At 35.4% G+C, this 19,987-nt stretch overlaps 1 protein-coding gene across 3 annotated transcripts in view; it reads right to left on the bottom strand.

Annotated features, from left to right (window-relative positions):
• TUSC3 (tumor suppressor candidate 3) overlaps window positions 1-19,987 on the bottom strand; it is a 264,065-nt gene that overhangs the window by 83,705 nt on the left and 160,373 nt on the right. For all 3 annotated transcript variants that reach the window (XM_030937977.1, XM_010358156.2, XM_010358155.2), the window contains exon 6: window positions 9,719-9,808. In XM_030937977.1, the coding sequence (XP_030793837.1) occupies window positions 9,719-9,808 (90 nt within the window). The remainder of the gene's footprint in view (window positions 1-9,718; window positions 9,809-19,987) is intronic.

The following is a 19,987-nucleotide window of genomic DNA, read 5'->3' as shown; positions in this document are numbered from 1 at the left end:
TTAAGAGAAAGCAGAAAACTTGGAAAATATATTTGAGGACATAACCCACAAATATTTCCCCAATCTCATTAGAGAAATGAATGTGCAAATACAAGAACTGCAGAGATTCCCTGCAAGAAACTACACAAGATGACTGTCCCCAAGGCAAATAGTCATCAGCCTTTCCAAGGACAATGCAAAAGAAAAATCTTAAAGGCAGCTAGAGAAAAGGGTCCTATCACCTATGAAGGGAACCCCATCAGGGTAACATAGGACTCCCTGTCAGAAAACATACAAGCCAGAAGAGAGTGGGGCCAACTTTTAGAATTCTTAAAGAAACAAAATTCCAACCAGCAATTTCATCTCATGCCAAACTAAGCTGATAAGTGAAAAAATAAAATCTTTCCCAGAGAATCAATCACTAAGAGAATTTATTACTACAAGACTGGCCTTACAAGACCTACTTAAGAAAGTTCTAAACATGGAAACAAAAGAGTAATAGCTGCCACCACAGAAACACACATAAGCACATGGCCCAGAGACCCTATAAAGCGACTACACAATCAAGACTAAAGGTTAACCAGCTAACAACAGCACAATAGGAAGAAAACTTCGCTTATCAGTATTAACGTTGAATGTAAACAGTCTAAACGCTCCACTTAATAGACAGTGGAAAACTGCATTAAAATATGTTCTGTCTCCAATAGATTCATTTCACATGTAACAATACTCATAGGCTCAAAGTAATGGATAAAGATCTAACACACAAATGAAAAACAAAACAGAGCAGAGACTGTACTTATATGAGATAAAACTGACTTCAAATCAACAACAGTTAAAAAAGGACAAAGAAGGTAATTACATAATGATAAAGAGTTCATTCAGAAGACTTAAGTATCTTAAATATACATGCATCCAAAATTGGAGCACCCAGATTCATAAAACATTCATAAAAATTTTCTAGACTTACAAAAAGACTTGGATAGGCACAGAACAATAGTGGGGAAATGTCGAGATCCCAATCACAGCATTAGACAGATAACTGAGGCAGAAAATTAACAAAGAAATTCTGAACTTAAATTAAATGCAATGGACTTAACTGACATCTACAGAATACTCTGCAAAACAACCACAGAATAAACATTCTTCTTATCTGAACATGAAACATCTTTGGTGTACTCAAAAGAATCAAAATCATACCAAGCATATTCTCAGATCACAGTGGAATAAAAATAGAAATTAATTTCAAGAGGAAATCTCAAAAACACAAAATTACACAGTAACTAAATAATTTGCTCCTGAATGATTTTTGGGTAAATAACAAATTAAGGCAGAAAACAAAAAATTGTTTGAGTCAAATGACAGCAAAGATACAACATACCAAAATCTTTAGGATACAGTAAAACCAATGTTAAGAGAAATGTTCATAGTGTTAAATACCTATATCAAGAAGACAGAAAAATCTCAACGGTCTAACATCACATCTAGGGAAATTAGAAAAACAAGAAAAAACTAGCCCAAAAGGTGGCAGACAAAAATAAATAACTAAAATCAGAGCGTAACTCAATGAAATTGAAGACAGAAATCTATATAAAGAATCAATGAAACCAAAAGTTGGTTCTTTGAAAGGATAAACAAGATCAAAAGACTACTGGCTAGATTAACAAAGAAGAAAAAGAAAAGATGCAAATAAGCACAATCAGAAATGACAAAGGTGACATTACAACTGATGCCACAGAAATAAAAAAGATACTCAGGCACTATATTAATACCTCATTGTACAAAAACTAGAAAATCTAGAGTAAATGGATAAATTCCTGGAAACATACGCTCTTCCAAGACTGAATCAGGAAGAAACCGAAACCCTGAACAGACAAATACTGACTTCCAAAATTGAATCAGTAACAAAAAACCTACTAACCAAAAAAAGCCCTGGACCAGATGTATTCAGATGAATTCTGTAAAATATATAAAGAAGAAATGGTACCAACCCTACCGAAACGGCTCAAAAAAAAAAAAAAAAAAAAAAAAAAAGGAGGACAGAATCCTCAGATGAATTCAAGATGGATAATAAAGAAGAGTTGACATCAACTTTACTGAAACTATTCCAAAAAAAAACACACACACAAAGGAGGAATCCTCCCATCCTCCCTAACACATTCTATGTAGCTAGCAGCACCGATACCAAAACCTGGCAAAGACACAACAACAAAAAATTATACACCAATATCACTAATGAACATAGATGTAAAAATCCTCAACAAAATACTATTATAGCAAACTGAATCCAACAGCACATTCAAAAGTTAACTCACTATAATCAAGGAGGTTTCATTTCTGGGATGCCAAGTTGGTTCAACATATACAAATCAATAAATGTAATACGCCACATAAACATATTTAAAAACAAAACCATACCATAATCACAATAGGCACAGAAAAAGCTTTCAATAATGTCCAGCATCTATTCGTGATAAAAATCCTCAAAGCATCAAAGGAATATACTTCAAAATCATAAGAGCCATCTATGACAAACCCACAGGCAACATCATACTGAACAGGAGACAAAAGCTGGAACCATTCTCCCTGAGAACTGGTACAAGACAAGGATGTCTACTCTCTGCTCCTATTCAGCATAGTACTGGAAGTCTTCATGAGAGCAATAAGGAAAGAAAAAGAAACAGAAGACATCCAAATAGGAAAAGAATAAGTCAAAGTGTCTCTTTTTGCAGATCATATGATTCTATATCTAGAAAACCCTAAAGACTCTACCAAAAGGCCTGATAAACGATTTCAGTGAAGTTTCGGGATACAAAATCAATCTACAAAAATTAGTAGCATTTCTAAATAATGCTTGAATTATTGAAATAACGTTCAAGCTGAGAATCAAATCAAGAACACATTCTTATTCACAACTGCCCGCCCCCCCACAGATACACACACATTACTTAGGCATACATGTAACCGAAGAGGTGAAAGATCTCTATAAGGAGAGCTACAAAACATTGCTGAAAGAAATCACGGATGACACAAATAAAGGGAAAAACATCCCATGCTCATGGATTGGAAGGAGGCTCACTATCATTAAAATGGCCATTCTGCCCAAAGCAATGTACAGGTTCAGTACCATTTCTCTCCATTTACCATGATTTTTCACAGAATTAGAAAAAAAAAAAAAAAGCTATTCTTTTTTTTTTTTTTCTGTTTTGATTTGGTTTACTTTTTTTATTTATTTTTTTATTATACTTTAAGTTCTAGGGTACATGTGCATAACGTGCAGGTTTGTTACATATGTATATTTGTGCCATGTTGGTGTGCTGCACCCATCAACTCGTCAGCACCCATCAATTTATCATTTATATCATGTATAACTCCCCAATGCAATCCCTCCCCCCTCCCCCCTCCCCATGATAGGCCCCGGTGCGTGATGTTCCCCTTCCCGAGTCCAAGTGATCTCATTGTTCAGTTCCCACCTATGAGCGAGAACATGCGGTGTTTGGTTTTCTCTTCTTGTGATAGTTTGCTAAGAATGATGGTTTCCAGCTGCATCCATGTCCCTACAAAGGATGCAAACTCATCCTTTTTTATGGCTGCATAGTATTCCATGGTGTATATGTGCCACATTTTCCAAAAGCTATTCTAAAATTCATATGGAACCCAAACATAGCATAAACAGTCAAGGTAATCCTAAGCAAAAATGACAAAGCTGGAGGGATATTACCTAACATCAAACTATACTACAAAGCAACAGTAACCACAACAGCATAGTATTGGTACAAAAATAGACATGCAGACCAATGGAAGAAAACAGACAACCCAGAAGTAAAGTTACACATCTACAACCACCTGATCTTTGACAAAGTCTACACAAACAATGGGGAATAAACACCTATTCAATAAATGGTGCTGGGGTAAGTGGCTAGCCATATGCAAAAGAATGAAAGTTGACTCCTAGCTTTCCACATACACAAAATTAACTCAAAATGGATTAAAGACTTAAAAATACCTAAAACTATAAAAATCCCAGATGAAAACCTAAGAAATATCCTTTTGGACACTGGCCTAGTCAAACATTTTATGACTAAGTCTTCAAAAGCAATCGCAAACAAAACAAAAATTGACAAGTGGAACCTAATTATACTGAAGAGCTTCTACACAGCAAAAGAAACTATCAACAGAGTAAACTGACAACCTGCACAGGAGAAAAGACAAACTATGCATCTGATGAAGGACTAATATCCAGAATCTATAAGGAACTTAAAAAACTTAAGCAAAAAATAAAGAACCCCATTAAAAAGTGGGCAAAGGATATGAACCGATACTTCTCAAAAGAAAACATACAAGTGGCCAATAAACATGAAAAAATGCTCATCAACACTAATCATCAGAGAAATGCAAATCAAAACTACAATGAGACACCACTTCACACAAGTCAGAATGGCTATTACAGAAAAGTCAAAAAAACACAGATGTTTACAAGGCTGTGGAGAAAAGGGAATGCTTATACACCACTGCTGGGAATGCAAATTAGTTCAGCCACTGTGGAAAGCAGTTTGGAGAACTTTCAAGGAACTAAATGAGAACTGCCATTCTACCTAGCAATCTCATTACTGGGTATATACATAAAAGAAAATAAACAGTTCTACCAAAAAGACACAAGTACTTGTATGTTCACTGTAGAATTATTCACAATAGCAAAGACATTAAATCAACCTAGGTGCTCATCCACAGTGAATTAAATAAAGAAAATATGGTACATATACACCAGGGAATACTATGCAGCCATTACAAATAACAAAATCACGTCCTCTGAATCAACATAAATGCAGCTGGAGTTGCAAATTCATGCAGAAACAGGAAAACAAATATTGTATGTTCTCACAAGTGGGAGCTAAACCTTGGATGCATACGGACATATACATTAGAACAACAGATGCTAGGGACTCCAAAAAGAGGGAGTGAGGGAAGGAGGCCAAAATCTGAAAAACTTCCTATCTGTGTGATGGCTTCAGCAATGCCCAATCCTCAGCATCACACAATATACTCTTTTAACAACCTGCGCATGTACTCCATCAATCTAAAATTTTTAAAAAGACCTGTTAAAATGTGAAACAAAGATAAAATTTCTTATAGAGATAGATGTTCTTAAATACGCATATATTTTTATACTTTTTTCTGAAGGAATGTTTACAAGACATATGGTACTGGCTTAAAAATAAAACTATATTTAATTGATGAGACTTTTATTTGTTGCTTTGTTTTCCAGAGCATAGCTTGAAATAAAACCAATACCAAATGTGTTTTTTTCATGATTTTTGTCCTCTCTGTTGGAATCTACTAAAACAGAATAAACTAACCTAAGTTGTAGTAAATATAGTCTATGAGTAGTACACTGCCCATGTTTCTTTGCCCTTAATGCCTTAGTGTGTTCCAGCCTGACTTCCACCACCAGCACCTGCATTTCTTTGACTGGCTGGCTTTCTTTGACAGATGAAGTCCACCAGTGCTGGAGAAGTAATAACTTTGCCAAGAGAATAGCACTCAGCAAATGACTGATGAGATATGGTGTATAAATACCTCAGCTCCCTCACCACTGCAGTAGGAAAGTTGATATATGTGTTCTACACAGGCTCCCCCAGATCCCATAGCAGAATTAAGCTTCAGTCGCTCACAACACTGACTGGATAAACACATCTTTTTTGGCTGCTTTCCTTCCTAGACTTAGTTTCCCACTCTTCTCCCATGTTTCCTTAACCTCCAATATGAACTTCTTTCACTTCAATCACTGTCTTTGGATATGTTCTGAAAGGACTTCAAAATAAGACAAGTGTGTTTTCGACTTTTAAAAGTGCTTATGCAGACGAGGCCTCTCCAACCAGTGGATGTTCTGTCTTTGTCTCTCTGTTCCTCCCACCCATGGCACCCGTCTTGGTGCTTCCAGCTTCTGCCTATCTTACTACTCCCCCACCTTTTCTGCCCCTGGACTAAGCCTACTGCTGGCTTGCCCCTGGTAGCTGCGTGTCATAGGACCTGGCTCTGTCTGACACCGCCTTCCCTCTTTGCCTTATGGCACTGCCGTCTACCAGGTTTGTGTTGATATGGGCATGGACACAGCCATTCGCAGCCCTGTATTTATTATCAGATTTTATCTACCAAAAATTCCACACTAAGAAAAGCAGAATTCAACTAATTTTACAGAAGAACGAGAGAATAAGTAACTTCCCCAAAAAAGACAGACCCAGTAAGAGGCAGAGTTCGGAAAAGAATTCTGGTCTGTTTTCTTTCTGTTTCTCTTTGCCTGCACACTTCAAGACAAAGGCATAAAAATGCCTCTGTGAACCAGAGTCTTTACTTTCTCTTATTAAAATCTCTTTTTAAGCATATAAAATGTCACAGATTAAATCACATTTACTAATGCATAGTAAAAGAAAACCCATTTACAGATGGACACAGTGGCTCAGGCCTATAATCCAAGAACTTTGGGAGGCCAAGGTAGGAGAACTGCTTGAGTCCAGGAGTTGAAGACCACCCTGGGCAACACAGTGGGATCCTATTTCTTGGGGGAAAAAAAAGGCCAGGCACAGTGGTATGGGCCTGTAGTGTGAGGTACTTAGGACACTGAGGTAGGAGAATCACTTGAGCCAGGAGTTGAAGGCTGCGGTGAGCTATGATCGCACCACTGCACCAAGGTGACAGAGTCAGACTCTAACTCTATAAAATTAAAATTCTTAAAAATTAAAAAAAATCATTTACAAACCAATCATATTTACTAATGACTTTCAATATATACAACCATCCGAAACATTAAATGTAGGTCAGCATGATCCTAATCTCTAGATATTTCAGTTTTTCAAATTATCTCTTTTTTGAAGAAAAAAGAAAATCATTCTTTGGGATTATATGCTAGATGGGTTATTTTTCTTGGCTGCAAATTACGTAGGAAGACCAAATTGTATCTAAGGTTCTCTAGGCTTCTCACTTTCAACACTGTGACATCTGGAGTTGGATGATTTTTTTAATTGGGTATAGGAGGCTGTCCTTTGTATTTTAGGTGTTCAGCAGCATTCCTGGCCTCTACCACTAACGCCAGGAGTGGGTAGATGCCCTGAAAGTTGAGCAACCTGAAATGTATCCAGACACTACCAAATGTCCCCTGGAAAATGGCCCCTGAAACAACCCAGGAAATACCATTCTGGACACTGGCCTTGGCAAAGCATTTATGGATAAGACCTCAAAAGCAATTTAACAAAATAAAAAATTGACAAGTGGGACCTAATTAAACTAAAAAAGCTTTGGCACAGCAAAAGAAACTATCAACAGAGTAAACAGATACCCTACAGAATGGCAGAAAACATTTACAAACTATGTACTTGACAAAGGTCTAATATCCAGAATCTATAAGCAACTTAAATCAACAATCAGAAAATTAATAACCTCATTAAAAAGCAGACAAAGACATGAAGACACTTCTGAAAAGAAGACAGATAAGTGGGCAAGAAATATATGGAAAGATGCTCCACCCATCGTACATTTAATTTCTAATCATTTAATTTCATACATTTAATTTCTAATCATCAGAAAAATGCAAATTAAAACCACAATGGAATACCATTTCACACCAGTCAGAATGGCTGTTTTTTAAAAGTCAAAACATAATAGATGCTAGCAAGCTGTGCAGAAAAGGGAACACAGACACTGCTGGTGGGAATGTAAATTAGTACAACTATAACGGAAAACAATATGAAGATGTCTGAAAGAACTTAAGATATACCTACGGTTCCACCCAGCAATTCCTTTGCTGGGTGTATACCCAAAGGAAAATAAATTGTTCTACAAAAAAGACACATGCACTCGTATGTTCACTGCAGCATTATTCTCAACACCAAAGACATGGAATCAACTGAGGTGTCCATTCACAGTGTGGATAAAGAAAATGTGGTACATATACAACATGGAATACTACATAGCCATAAAAAACAATGAACTCATGTCCTTTGTAGCAATATGGATGCAGCTGGAGGCCATTATCCTAAGCAAATTAACAGAAACAGAAAATCAAGTACTGCATGTTCTTACAAGTAGGAGCTAAACATTGGATACACATGGACACAGAGAGAGGAAAAACAGACACTGCGGGCTACTAGAGGGTAGAGGAGGAAAGGGCTGAAAAACTACCTATTTGGTACTATACTCAGTACTTGGGTGACAAGATCATTCATACCCCAATACTTAGTATCATGCAATATACCAATGTAAATAACCCGCACAGGTACCCCCTAACCCAAAAGTTTTACCAAACAAACAAAAAAAAGTCTGATACCCTCCCAAAAAAAGGATACAATGATATGTTAAAATATTCCATAAGAATGTTGAACAATTTTTCGTATACTATAACAAACCACAAACAGTAATGAATTGTTTTGAATTCATTATTATATATAATGAATTACTGGGGTCATGGCAAAAGGCAAATGGACAAAATAACACATTAAGTAAATTATGTAACATACTGTAAGGTGACAAGTACTGTGGAGAAAAAATAAAACAGGAGAGGGAGACAGACTGTAGGGACTGGGGAAGAGGAAGAAAGGAAAAGTCCAGCTTTAAATAGTGTGGTCAGGAAGGGTCTTGTTGGGAAGCCAGCATTTGTGAGAAAAATTAACGGTAAGGGAATAAGTTATTGCTCTAAAATTACTTCCAATTATTTTTCTTTGTGTAACTGAATTTTGAATATTGAAGGCTTTCTGAAGTTACTGTTCTTTCTAAATAATGCCAGATTTCAAAAGCATATAAATATAGCAAAAACTATGTCTAATTTATTATGGCAACCAATTATTCAGACAGGCTAGCTTTGACTCCGTATCTTTGTCTGTACTACAGAAATCTGAAAACGTTCCCCAAAATATGGGACCAAATGATTATTATATAGTAATAATAGTAATTATTTTATTATTAGCAGGTGAAAATGAAGAGAGAATAGATGAAACAAAAATAGTTACGAGACGAGAACTGAAAAAGTCTAGTGATGGCTACAAGAAGCCATGCCATTATATTATTCTCAAAATATGTACCTTTTCCAAAAGAAAAAGTAGAAAAAGTCAGAGAGAAAATGAAAAACTGTTCATCTTCACCACCCTAATACTGTCTCAAAGACAGTATGTTTCTATGTTGATTTATCACAGTATTTCCTACTCACCGAAGGTAAGGAGAAGGCAACAAACTCAGTTATGTGAATTCAGTAGCAGTCACTAATGTGAACTCTCCTACTAATGTGCACATCAATTTCACTTTTACTTCTGTGGCAAAGAGCTTCTAACATTCTAATACAATGACCAATAGGGTTTTTAACAATGTCATAATTAATCCCTTCTGAAGAAAGTTAAATTTACCATGGATGGGAGGGACACTGACTACAAACTGTTCCAATTTCCTCTAGTGGGGTTATATATTATTGCCATAGCAGTAGATAAACTTGAAAAAATAGTGTATACATGTATATTTGATATGGTAGATACTAATTTTTAAAATCAACACTAAAGCGGCCTTCATCCTAAAAAAAAGTAATACTGTGTGTGTGTATGCATATGTGTATATATGTGACACAGGTAGTAAATTAGAAAGAATATGTATTTTGAATTACAAACAGACTCTTTTCCTACTAAACACTAAACATAATTTCTTATTCCTAAATTAAGCTGGATTAAACTTCAGAATATTCATGCTTACGAATTATACTTACCACTTGCCCATTGTGTGGGTTCTTATGAGCATATGGAGGTCCACGGATATGGTTCCACATCTGGCCAGAAGTCATAGCAAAGACTATACACTGAAAAACAGGGTATAATATATCAATATGTAAACCAAAGAATACCAGAATAATGCATTTCTAAAAGATAATGGTCATCAAGAAACTACCTTTTAAAAATCATACATCAGTTCACCCATTTAAAAAATTTTCACTTATTAACTATGTGACTGTGAGTAAGTTACGTATTCTCCCTACATGTCAGATTCCGTATCTATAAAATTGGGATGCCAGCTCTGTTAAAGAAATATGTTAATGATTGCATCGGATAACATATGTAAAGCATCTGGCCTGGTGACAGGCAATCTGATATGTGCTCACCTGAGCCAGTCAAAAGCACAGAAGACACGCTTGATGTTTTAGTGATATTTTAAAGGACATGATAATCATCTTCTATATCCTCTAAACATCATTCTTCTATTAGTTTGGATAACCAAAAGCCTACATTCTTGGATTATGGTTCTTAAATCTCCGTAAGTACCTAAATACTTTCAGCAAAGTGTACGACATAGTAAATTCAGAAGACGTTAAGAGATGGAAGAAATCACAAAAAGACACAGCCAGGAAAAACTCGCAGAGATTATATACCTGCTGTATGTATCAGAAAAAAACTGTATTTGCAAAACTAATATTGAAGATCCAAGGCATTGCAGGAGGGTGGGCAGAGAATGTACAAACCAGAAGTCACAGTTCAAAATCAGTGTAACTGAGGTGTCAGCGTGTTTTGTTTAAATCACAAAACATTTTTAAGTTAATGAAATGGGACTCCTTTAGACCAAATGTGTTCTCTAGGTCAAAACAGTACCTGGACTTCCTGCTGTCCTGTATCTTGCCCAATCACTCCTTACTTCAGCTTCCTGGCTCTGATAGGCATTTACCAAAAAGAGTACCACCACCACCACCACCACCAAAAACACCTAAGACAAGAATGAGCAACACACGACTGGGAGTCTAAATGTTCTAGGTTAGCACAATTGCTACAGAAGAAAAGGAAACAAAAGGGAAGAAGTAAAGTGGGGCAAATAAGAAACAATATCTAAACCCAGAAAATACAATTGGATTGTGTTTTCTGCTTGGCAGCCAAAGTGTTTCAGCAGATAATGACACAGCTTCAGAGGGGTTAATGTGAAGCCCTTTCTGACTTTCTTGAGAATAACTCTGAAATTAACTCAGACTTGTTAAAAGCCAGATTTGTCTTACAGACTAAGCCTAGGTTGGAATATTTTCTGAGTCAGGATTTATAAAATATTTTCACTTAAACTTGGTAAACACACTAGATAGATTATTAAGCCCAGGGTGAGCACAGAGTGTGATTCCCCATCTAAAAACATCGATTACAAATTTGAAATTATTATATGAGAGAAATAAATTCTATATTTAATGTACAGGAGTATCATATCAGTGAATCTGGAGTATACATTAAAGTTGATTATTTATGCTATAAATATAACATAGTGTTTTAGGCAGACTATATTTTAAAATCCAGAAAAAGGAGCCAGACATGGTGGCATGTGCTTATAGTCTCAACTACTCAGAAGACTGAGATGGGAGGATCCCTTGAGCTCAGGATTTCAAACCCAGCCTGGGCAACAGAATGAGCCCTTATGCTTTTATGTGCATGTTCACTCCTTCTCTCCCTCCATTTACTGATTCCATAATATTCCAATACTGAATTACAAAAGCACATGGTGAAGTATGTATTTTAGAAAGGTGGCACTAATCACAGTATGGAGAACATACTGGAAACATCAGTTTGGAGGCTGATGCATAAATACGAGAGACTACTGTGGTCTATTTCATGATACAGGTAACAATTGAGAGAAGCAGACATACAGGGCAAATATTTAATAGGTGGACTCAGTAAGTTTAGGTGATTGAGTGATGTGACAGAAAATAAGAGAATCAAAACTAACCCCACTGTTTCTGATATGACTGGAGCAGCACAGTAAGTATGGCCCAGTGAGATACAGAGTGACGGAAGCATGTCAGTGAAAGGGAAGCAGGTACCAAAGATCTGGAGTTCAGTTTTAAAATGACTGATTCTAATGTGCTTTCAAAACATTCACTTCAAAAAACCGCTGAGACGTCCACGAGACACTTGCATATACCGTTTAATAACAGACATCTAGGAAAAAGCTATAGATTTGGGGATTGTGAGCACACAGTTGGTTACTATAGTCACAGGAATGGATGAAGTTGTTCTAGGACAGTCGGTAGGGTGAGAGAAGAAAAGCAGGCATAGAAAATAATCCCATAAGCTGGTTCATGAACAGCTGCCCAGGAAACTGGGACACACAAGTCAGAGAGTTAGAAAGAAAATGAAGAAAGCAGGTATACTGGCTGAGCGTGGTGGCTCATACCTGTAATTCCAGCACTTTGGGAAGGTGAGGCAAGAGGACTGCTTGAGCCCAGGGTGAGACCAGCTGGGCTAACATGGCAAAACCCTATCTCTATAAAAAAACACAAATATTAGCTGGGCATGGTGGCAACCACCTGTAGTCCCAGCTACTCAGGAGGCTGAGGTAGGAGAATAACTTGAGCCCAGGAAGTGAAGGTTGCAGTGAGCCAAGATCATGTCACTGCACTCCAGCCTGGATATCTCCTAAGGGCAGGGGGAGGGGAAGGAAGTGGGGAGAGGCAGAGGCAGAGACAGAGAAAGAGAGAGAAAAAGGGGGGGAGAAAGAGGAGGGACAGAAAGAGGAGGGAGATGGAGGAGAGAGAGAGAGAGAGAGGTGGGGGGAGGGGGGAGAGGGAAGAGAATGAGAATATAAAGTCTCACTTTCTTTGGCTATAAAAATATTTAACCAACTAAGATATTCACAAACAGTAGTATCTACCCAAGAACCTTCCAAGCTCTTAATACCTACCACTGGTATGTTTAAAGTACCTTGCCTAGAACTTTATCATAATAGTTGGGAATGGAGGCTTGTAAATTATAATACTCGAGTTGCAGATGTATCTTCAGCACCTGTGCAACCTTGAGCGAGTCCGTTGCTTTGGGCCTCAGTTTCCTATCCATAACATTAGGATAATACTGGTATCGATCTTCCTAAACTGCAGGGGTTTTAAGTAGGTTAATCTATGTAGAGCCCTTAAAAATTACACACAATACACAACACATGCTCAACAAATATCATTATTATTCCCAAGCCCTCCACAATTTGCTCCCATACTCCTAAATGGCTCCATGTACTAGCACTCTTTAACTGGCACTGCACACTCCATTCAGGCCACTCTTCCTGCTTCCCCCTGCATCCATGATGGTAATGCCTGCATCCACATCTTGTTAATGCTATGTCAACCCAATCTTCTACTAAAACAGGGTTAACTCATGGCCCATAGATGGTTCTCCACAGAACCCTTCCAGTTTGCTTTATTCATTTAACAATTACTTACTGGAGTACTAGTGCACACCAGACACTAGAGATGTAAGAATTAAGTAAAATAAAGAGGCTTCCCATCCTCAGCTAGAAATCCTGAATAAGTGGCATGTGCCCTGGCATTTAACAAAGACTCATTTATTCACTCAAGATACTATATATTTAAGAACTGATTTAGAAGCAGAGAACAAAGCGATGAACAAAAATATAAGACAGAAAACTGTCATCAAGAAGCTTACATTCTACATGGAGGAAAAGAGACAACAGCAGTAGCAATACTATTTATGGTATGTCACAAGTTTAAAAAATCATCTTAATATAAGATTTATTCAACACGCCAGGAAATGTTTTAATAAAACAAAACCAGGTTCAAACCTGGAATAACATGCAGAATCATTTGAAGTAGTGACAAATGTATTTATTCATACAGCTCTGGCACTTTTCATAAGAAACAACAAAACACTAAGTAACACGCACTTCTAAAATGCAAAATAGCCTAGGTTTCAGTTTATCAAAATTCTCATAAGTGATGCATCCTTTTTTCGTTGTAACAACTGAAATGTCACCATTTCACTACTTTCAGCAATCTGGAAGTTTTAGTTCTGCAATTAATTTGACTAAAATATTTTTATTTAACTACATTCATACAAAAAAGGCACAATTCATAGTTATAGCTAGATTAATTTTCACAAAACAAACACATCCTTGCAACTAGCTTTGAAATCAAGCAAAGGAACACTATCAGAAAGACAGGAGCTCTCCTGTGTCTCTTCCTAATCATAATCTACATAACATGCCCAAGGTAAGGAACATTTTCTTGAAAATTCTGTATCACAGAATATGTAAGTACTCAGCTTTAAGAGATATAACCAAACACATTTCTCAGGAGGTTGAAAGAAATTTATATTCCACATAGCGGTACATGAGAGACCCAGTTGATATCCATCTTCACCAATTATTGGTATTAGCTGTGTGCCTCTGTGTGTTCATTCTAGTTTTTCTGGTAGAGGTATGATAGTGTCACACTGTCATTTTATTTGCATTTCCCTGATTAATAAGGTTGAATACCTTTTCATATGTTCATTGAAATTTGGACATTTTTGTAAAGTACCCAGCACGCCATTTACCTCTTTTAAAACTTGGTTGTCTTTTTCTTCTTGTTTTGTCAAGCTTTTTATATTTCTGGACACAAGTTCGTTGTTCAACTTATACACGGCAAATAGTCCTCACCAAAACATGAGGCTTGTCTTTCTTTTCATCTTATTAATCGTGTTTTTGACAAACAGAAGTTCTTAATTTTAATGTAGTTCAGTTTATCAATTATCGCTTCTATTATGGTTACCACTTATGTTCTAAGAAATCCTTGCCCTCCCACCAATTATGGAGATACATATCCATACTTTCTTCTAAAACCGGTAAATGTTCACATTTTACTTTTAGATTCATGATTCCTCTTCTGTATGGTGGGAAGTAAAAGTTGAAACTCATCTTTTTCCCATATGGATATCCAGTTGGCCCAGCAATATTTATCAAAAGTGCTATACTTACTCATTGCACTGCAAGGCCACTTTTGTTACAAATCAAGTGATTTTATAGTGTGAGTATGTTTCTGGACTATAGATTCTGTTTCAGATGGCTTTTTGTGAAATGAATACCATGAAGGCTTAAATATTAAAGATCTATAATAATTGTTGATATCCGTAAGTGTAAGTTCTCCAGGATTATTTTTCTTTAATATTGTCTAAACTACTCTATTCATTACCTGCTGCTAAAATCTCATTGTCAATTTCCACACAAAAAAAATCTACAGAAATTCTGCTCAAGATCAAGATGGGTATCTTTACAATGTTTAGTCTACCAATCCATTAACAGATTAACCTGCCATTTAAGTTTTTAAAAAATTTATTTGAATAAATTTTTCAGTTTTCAGTGTGCATATCTTTTATTAGATTGATTCAAGATTTTTTTTGATGCTATGACAATAGATTTTTTAAAAACTTCTTTTATGATTCATTACATGAATTATGATTTACTATGTATTCATTAACCTTACTGAATTTACGAATTAGATCTAATTTTTTTTCTATGTACTAAATCAAACCATTTGCAAATGAGGGCAATTTTATTTTTACCGGGATGTGTGTAGGTTTTTTGTTTTGGTCTCAATGCACTTGCTCAGGGTCCCAGTAAAATACTCAAGAACAAGCATCTTGTATTATTGCTTATCTCAGGAATTTCAATAAGTTGCCAAATATGACGTTTACTGTATTTTTTTAAGTCAAATTAAGGATATTCCCTTCTATTTTGCTTTCTTTTTCTCTTATACCCACATAAGCACTGAACCTACTAAATGCTGATATGCATATATCAAAGATGATTATATTTTTTTCTGTTTAACTATTAGCATAGAGAACTACACTGATAATTTCCACATAGTAAATCATCCTTGCATTAGTGAAACAACTTGACAACGTACTACCATTTTTATTTATTACTGTCTGTAATTTCTTTGTTTAGAATAAACGCATCTATATCCATGAGAAAGACTTGCCTATCAGTTTTCTATTTGTATATGTCCCTGTCAGAGTTTAGAATCAAAGTTAGTCTTGTTTCAGAGAATAGAGGCATTTCCTCTTTATTTTATTCACAGAAAAGTTTATCTAAGATTAGTATTATTTCTTCTCAATTGTTTAGAAGAGTCATCAAGGAATGAAAGTTTTTGCAATGGATTCAACTGCTTTAGCAATGGATTCAATTGTTTCAGCAATGGATTCCATCCATACTGGAGTATGCAGACTTTCTCATTCTTCTCGTGTTGGTTTTGTTTGCTGGTTTAAAGTTGTTCAACTTCCTTGATATTGTCAACCTTAATAGTGATGTGTAATCACCCTAATCTAATTGGGGAATGTACTGAGCCATTGCTGGATTATGGCCCCAACAAAGTTCTATCTACATTTGATCTCAGCCACTGAAGGTTTTCCAGCAAGAGTCCAGTGGGTCCCAAATTGTAATTTCTAATTCACAAGACTGCAAAACACTCTAAGCTTTCCACTTGGGCACTGTATCCATTTACCAGCAGCATACATCCCGAGACTTGAGACTTGTGAAGTTTCTACTAAAAACTCTGCTTATTTTTTTTGCTTCTCCACAGAATCAGACACTTGGGTATCTAGTTTCATACAGCCTCAGAAATGGTTCTTTTTGAACTCTGGCTTTAGGACAAATGTGACACTAGACAATAATCCTGAAAAGAGCAAGAATAAAACAGCTACTCAGATATTTGTTGCAGTTAATTCAAAAAACACCTTCAAAGGTAGTCCTTTTGGAAGTATTTTGTTTTGTACATTTGGGTTCTCTTTGAGAGTCACAAATAATACCAACTTGGGACACCAAGATTTTGGACATATGTTCACCAAAGCATTTGTATGTTACTGACATACATATCTGATTCACCTTCCCCACTACATATGTAAGGTCCCTATGGGCAGGGCTCATGTGCTAGTCTTTTTAACTTGTCTTATCTTTGTATCTCCATATGGTTCTTCACAGATTTTGATACATCGTAGCTTTCAAACTCTTGAATGGTCAATAAATGAATAAACATGAAAAACATAGAAAAGGTAAATGTACTGAAACAAAGAATCACTATTCTAAGACTGATCAATATGTGAATATATAAGATTTCTAGAAAAAAAATGTACTAATCCCAGCCATGACCTACAATGCCCTAAGTAACAGTGAAAAAAACAACCATGTTTTACAATGTCCTTACACCTTTTTATTCATGTAACTTTCACTCACTCAACAAATATTTATTTAAGACTTTCTACATGCCAGGTACAATTCTAAATGCTGTGGCTCCATGTGTAAAACAGATACCAATCCTTACACCTCACTGTAGTCGGAGAACACTTACTTTCATATAAGTTGGAGAACACTACATTTATATAACAGGCAAGCATTCAATAAACACAACTGAACACAACCATGTGTTATCTTTCTCACATCTAGAGGTTTCCATAGCCCTGTGGTGAGCTGAGAACACCACTGGCTCAAGGCACCCACCTTTAAGCCTCTATTGTCCTTGTTTTTCAAAACAAACTGCTCAGATCCCATAGTTCTCCAAAGGCTCAAGATGTTCACACCCACTTCAACTAGAGCAACTTTGCTTTTAACTATTCTATACAGTGAACTTTCATAAGCGATTTGGTTTGGAGAAAACATTTCACATTGTATTTTAAAAAGAAAAATAATCATTATATGCTTTCAACATGTTGGGTTCATAATTATTTCAAAGATTTCCATTATGTAGTTGATATAGCTTTGCAAATCAAAAGTTTTCATTTTCTTCTGCAAAATACAAAATTTAAATAAGACCCTGAGTTAATTTGAAGGTATCTTCATCAGCTGAATATTAAAATAAGCTGCTAAAGTGAAATTTTTAATGCTAACTATGCAGAAAATATGTAATATCCTATATACATTTTATATAATCCTTTGTGTATTCCATGTTTTTAAAAATATAAAAGTTTTTAAGTAATTTAATGACATTACTTAATAAACAGGTGGTATGAATCAGCAGAGTAACAGCAGACATGCATATCAGTGAATTTATACACTATGCATTTCTACTGTTCACAAGTGAATTATTTACTGTTGATTTTTTAAAACCTGGTTTCAGTGTTACACAGAAATACTATCATTATTTCTTTCATTTAAACTTAATCAATACACTGCATTCGTTACAAAAAAAAAGAAAGGAAAGGTGGGAAGTATCTTTACGGTCATTTCAGCAACAGCAACAAAAAAAAAAAGCTTAAGTCTTTAATTCCATGGAAAGGAAATTATGCATTGAGGACAACAATTTCAACAAGTATTTATAACCCCTATGGAGTTGGATTAAGGAGATGAGCCGTGCATGAAGTGTAGTAGATCCATGCATGACACTTTGCAGTGAGGCTTATTCTACTCTGACTTTACAGTAAGATAAGCAAAGACTCAGCCAACAACATTCAAATGCTAAAATCGATCCATATATGAGTAATTTTAAAATGTACTTTGAGTTACTGAGGCCACTGCTTCCTCTTACTACAGAAAATTAAGAATTAGATATATTAAGTATATCCTAAAAATATACAAATTCATTTTATTTTCTGTTTTCCTAACTCTACACAAATGGCTACACATAGACATACCTGTTTGCAAAAACCGTAACCAACTCCAAATGGCCAAATGACATAGTCACCTGATGAGCAAAACTGTCTGGGGCCATCCAAAAACAACATTACTTTATCGAAAAAAATATTATCAGCAATTATTTGCTTCTCGTTTTTAAACAGAACAAAATAAAGATCATATGTATATAATAAAAGTTATGTAATTTTATTCAAATAAATTTGGATGAAAAAAGACCCTTTTCTAACCCCATCTGAACTCAAAGTCATCTGTAGCTTTGAATGGTCACAAGAAATAAATTTCTACTGATAAATCACAATGTGTACATGCCAAAGTACCTTTCATGAATGTAAATATTATATAATGCTGTACAGTAATCTCCAATGCTGAAGATTTCAAAAAATTTAATTGAAATGACATAATTTATTTGGGGCAACAGAAACATGAGGGTATATGAATCATCCTACAATACACAGTATTAAAAGGCAGAAAAGAGCTTCTATCCTACGGTGATTTACTGTGATAATAAAGTTGTGTTATTAGATTATTTTAATGATGCTTAATCTTTCATGCTTTTACGAGCACATCCTTAGGATATTTTCCTGCGTTCAAAATGAATGTTACTACTTATCCTACTAATATTTTCTGGCTTGAAATGACAGTAACCTATGAAGACCTTTAGGATGCCATAAAGATCTTCATTATGGGCTACAAAACATACTATTTTAACTCATTTTGGTTCCAAGTCAATACTGCTTTCCCAAGACCATAAACTACGTATCTATGCTACAATCTTTGAAAGTATGTACTACTATATTTCAATATTTTACTCATTCTACTTTAAATTCATCATAAAGCCAGTAATGTATATGCTTATTGTCCATCATCCTCCATGTTTAGGGGGTGAGGGAAGGCAGAAGGGACTGAAAGCAGAACCAATCAATGATACATATTCTGTTCCATGAACAATCATCAGGATCTATAAATATTAGTTAATAAAACTTTTTCCCCCTTAGAAAGCATGAGACCAGGAAGATTTAGTTATGAATACCTATAGCTCTTTTTTAAAACTCAGAACCAGGAAATTCTAACATATATGTATGTTTTAATATTTGCAATATATTGCTTTGCAATATGTTGCAATATACTGCAAATTTAATCTCATTGTTTAAATATATTGCAAAGTCATATATTTGTACATATTACTTCCATATATTAATATTTACATACATTAATTTCCTATTTCACAAAATTGCAACCTTTCCTTCTCCATCCTACACCCTAAAGCGTATGATAACTTCCTCTCCCTCAGCATACACTTCATTCTTATCCTACCTTTAAGTCACATACAATAAAATACCACAGTAAAAAAAGAAAAAAAAAATACCAGCTTTAGAATACAGTCTACCCAGGACTAAGTGTTCGTAACAGTAAATAATTTTCCTTGGAAGTACTTTTGTATAGGTTAAATGATTAAAAAACACCACTGCTAACTGTACCTAGACTTCCTCTTTACTAACAAGTTAGCATGGGGCTAGAGATTCTGTAGCAGACATTTCTCTCATTCATTTCCCTTCCTTTGTACACATTTTTTTTGTTGTTCTATGGAAGTTATCTACTCTTATATGGTTCATTACTATTTTAT

Source organism: Rhinopithecus roxellana, chromosome 9 (assembly GCF_007565055.1).
Source record: "Rhinopithecus roxellana isolate Shanxi Qingling chromosome 9, ASM756505v1, whole genome shotgun sequence".
Taxonomy (NCBI): Eukaryota; Metazoa; Chordata; class Mammalia; order Primates; family Cercopithecidae; genus Rhinopithecus; species Rhinopithecus roxellana.
Note: the sequence above shows the minus strand (reverse complement) of the source record. Positions and strands in the feature narration are given on the sequence as shown.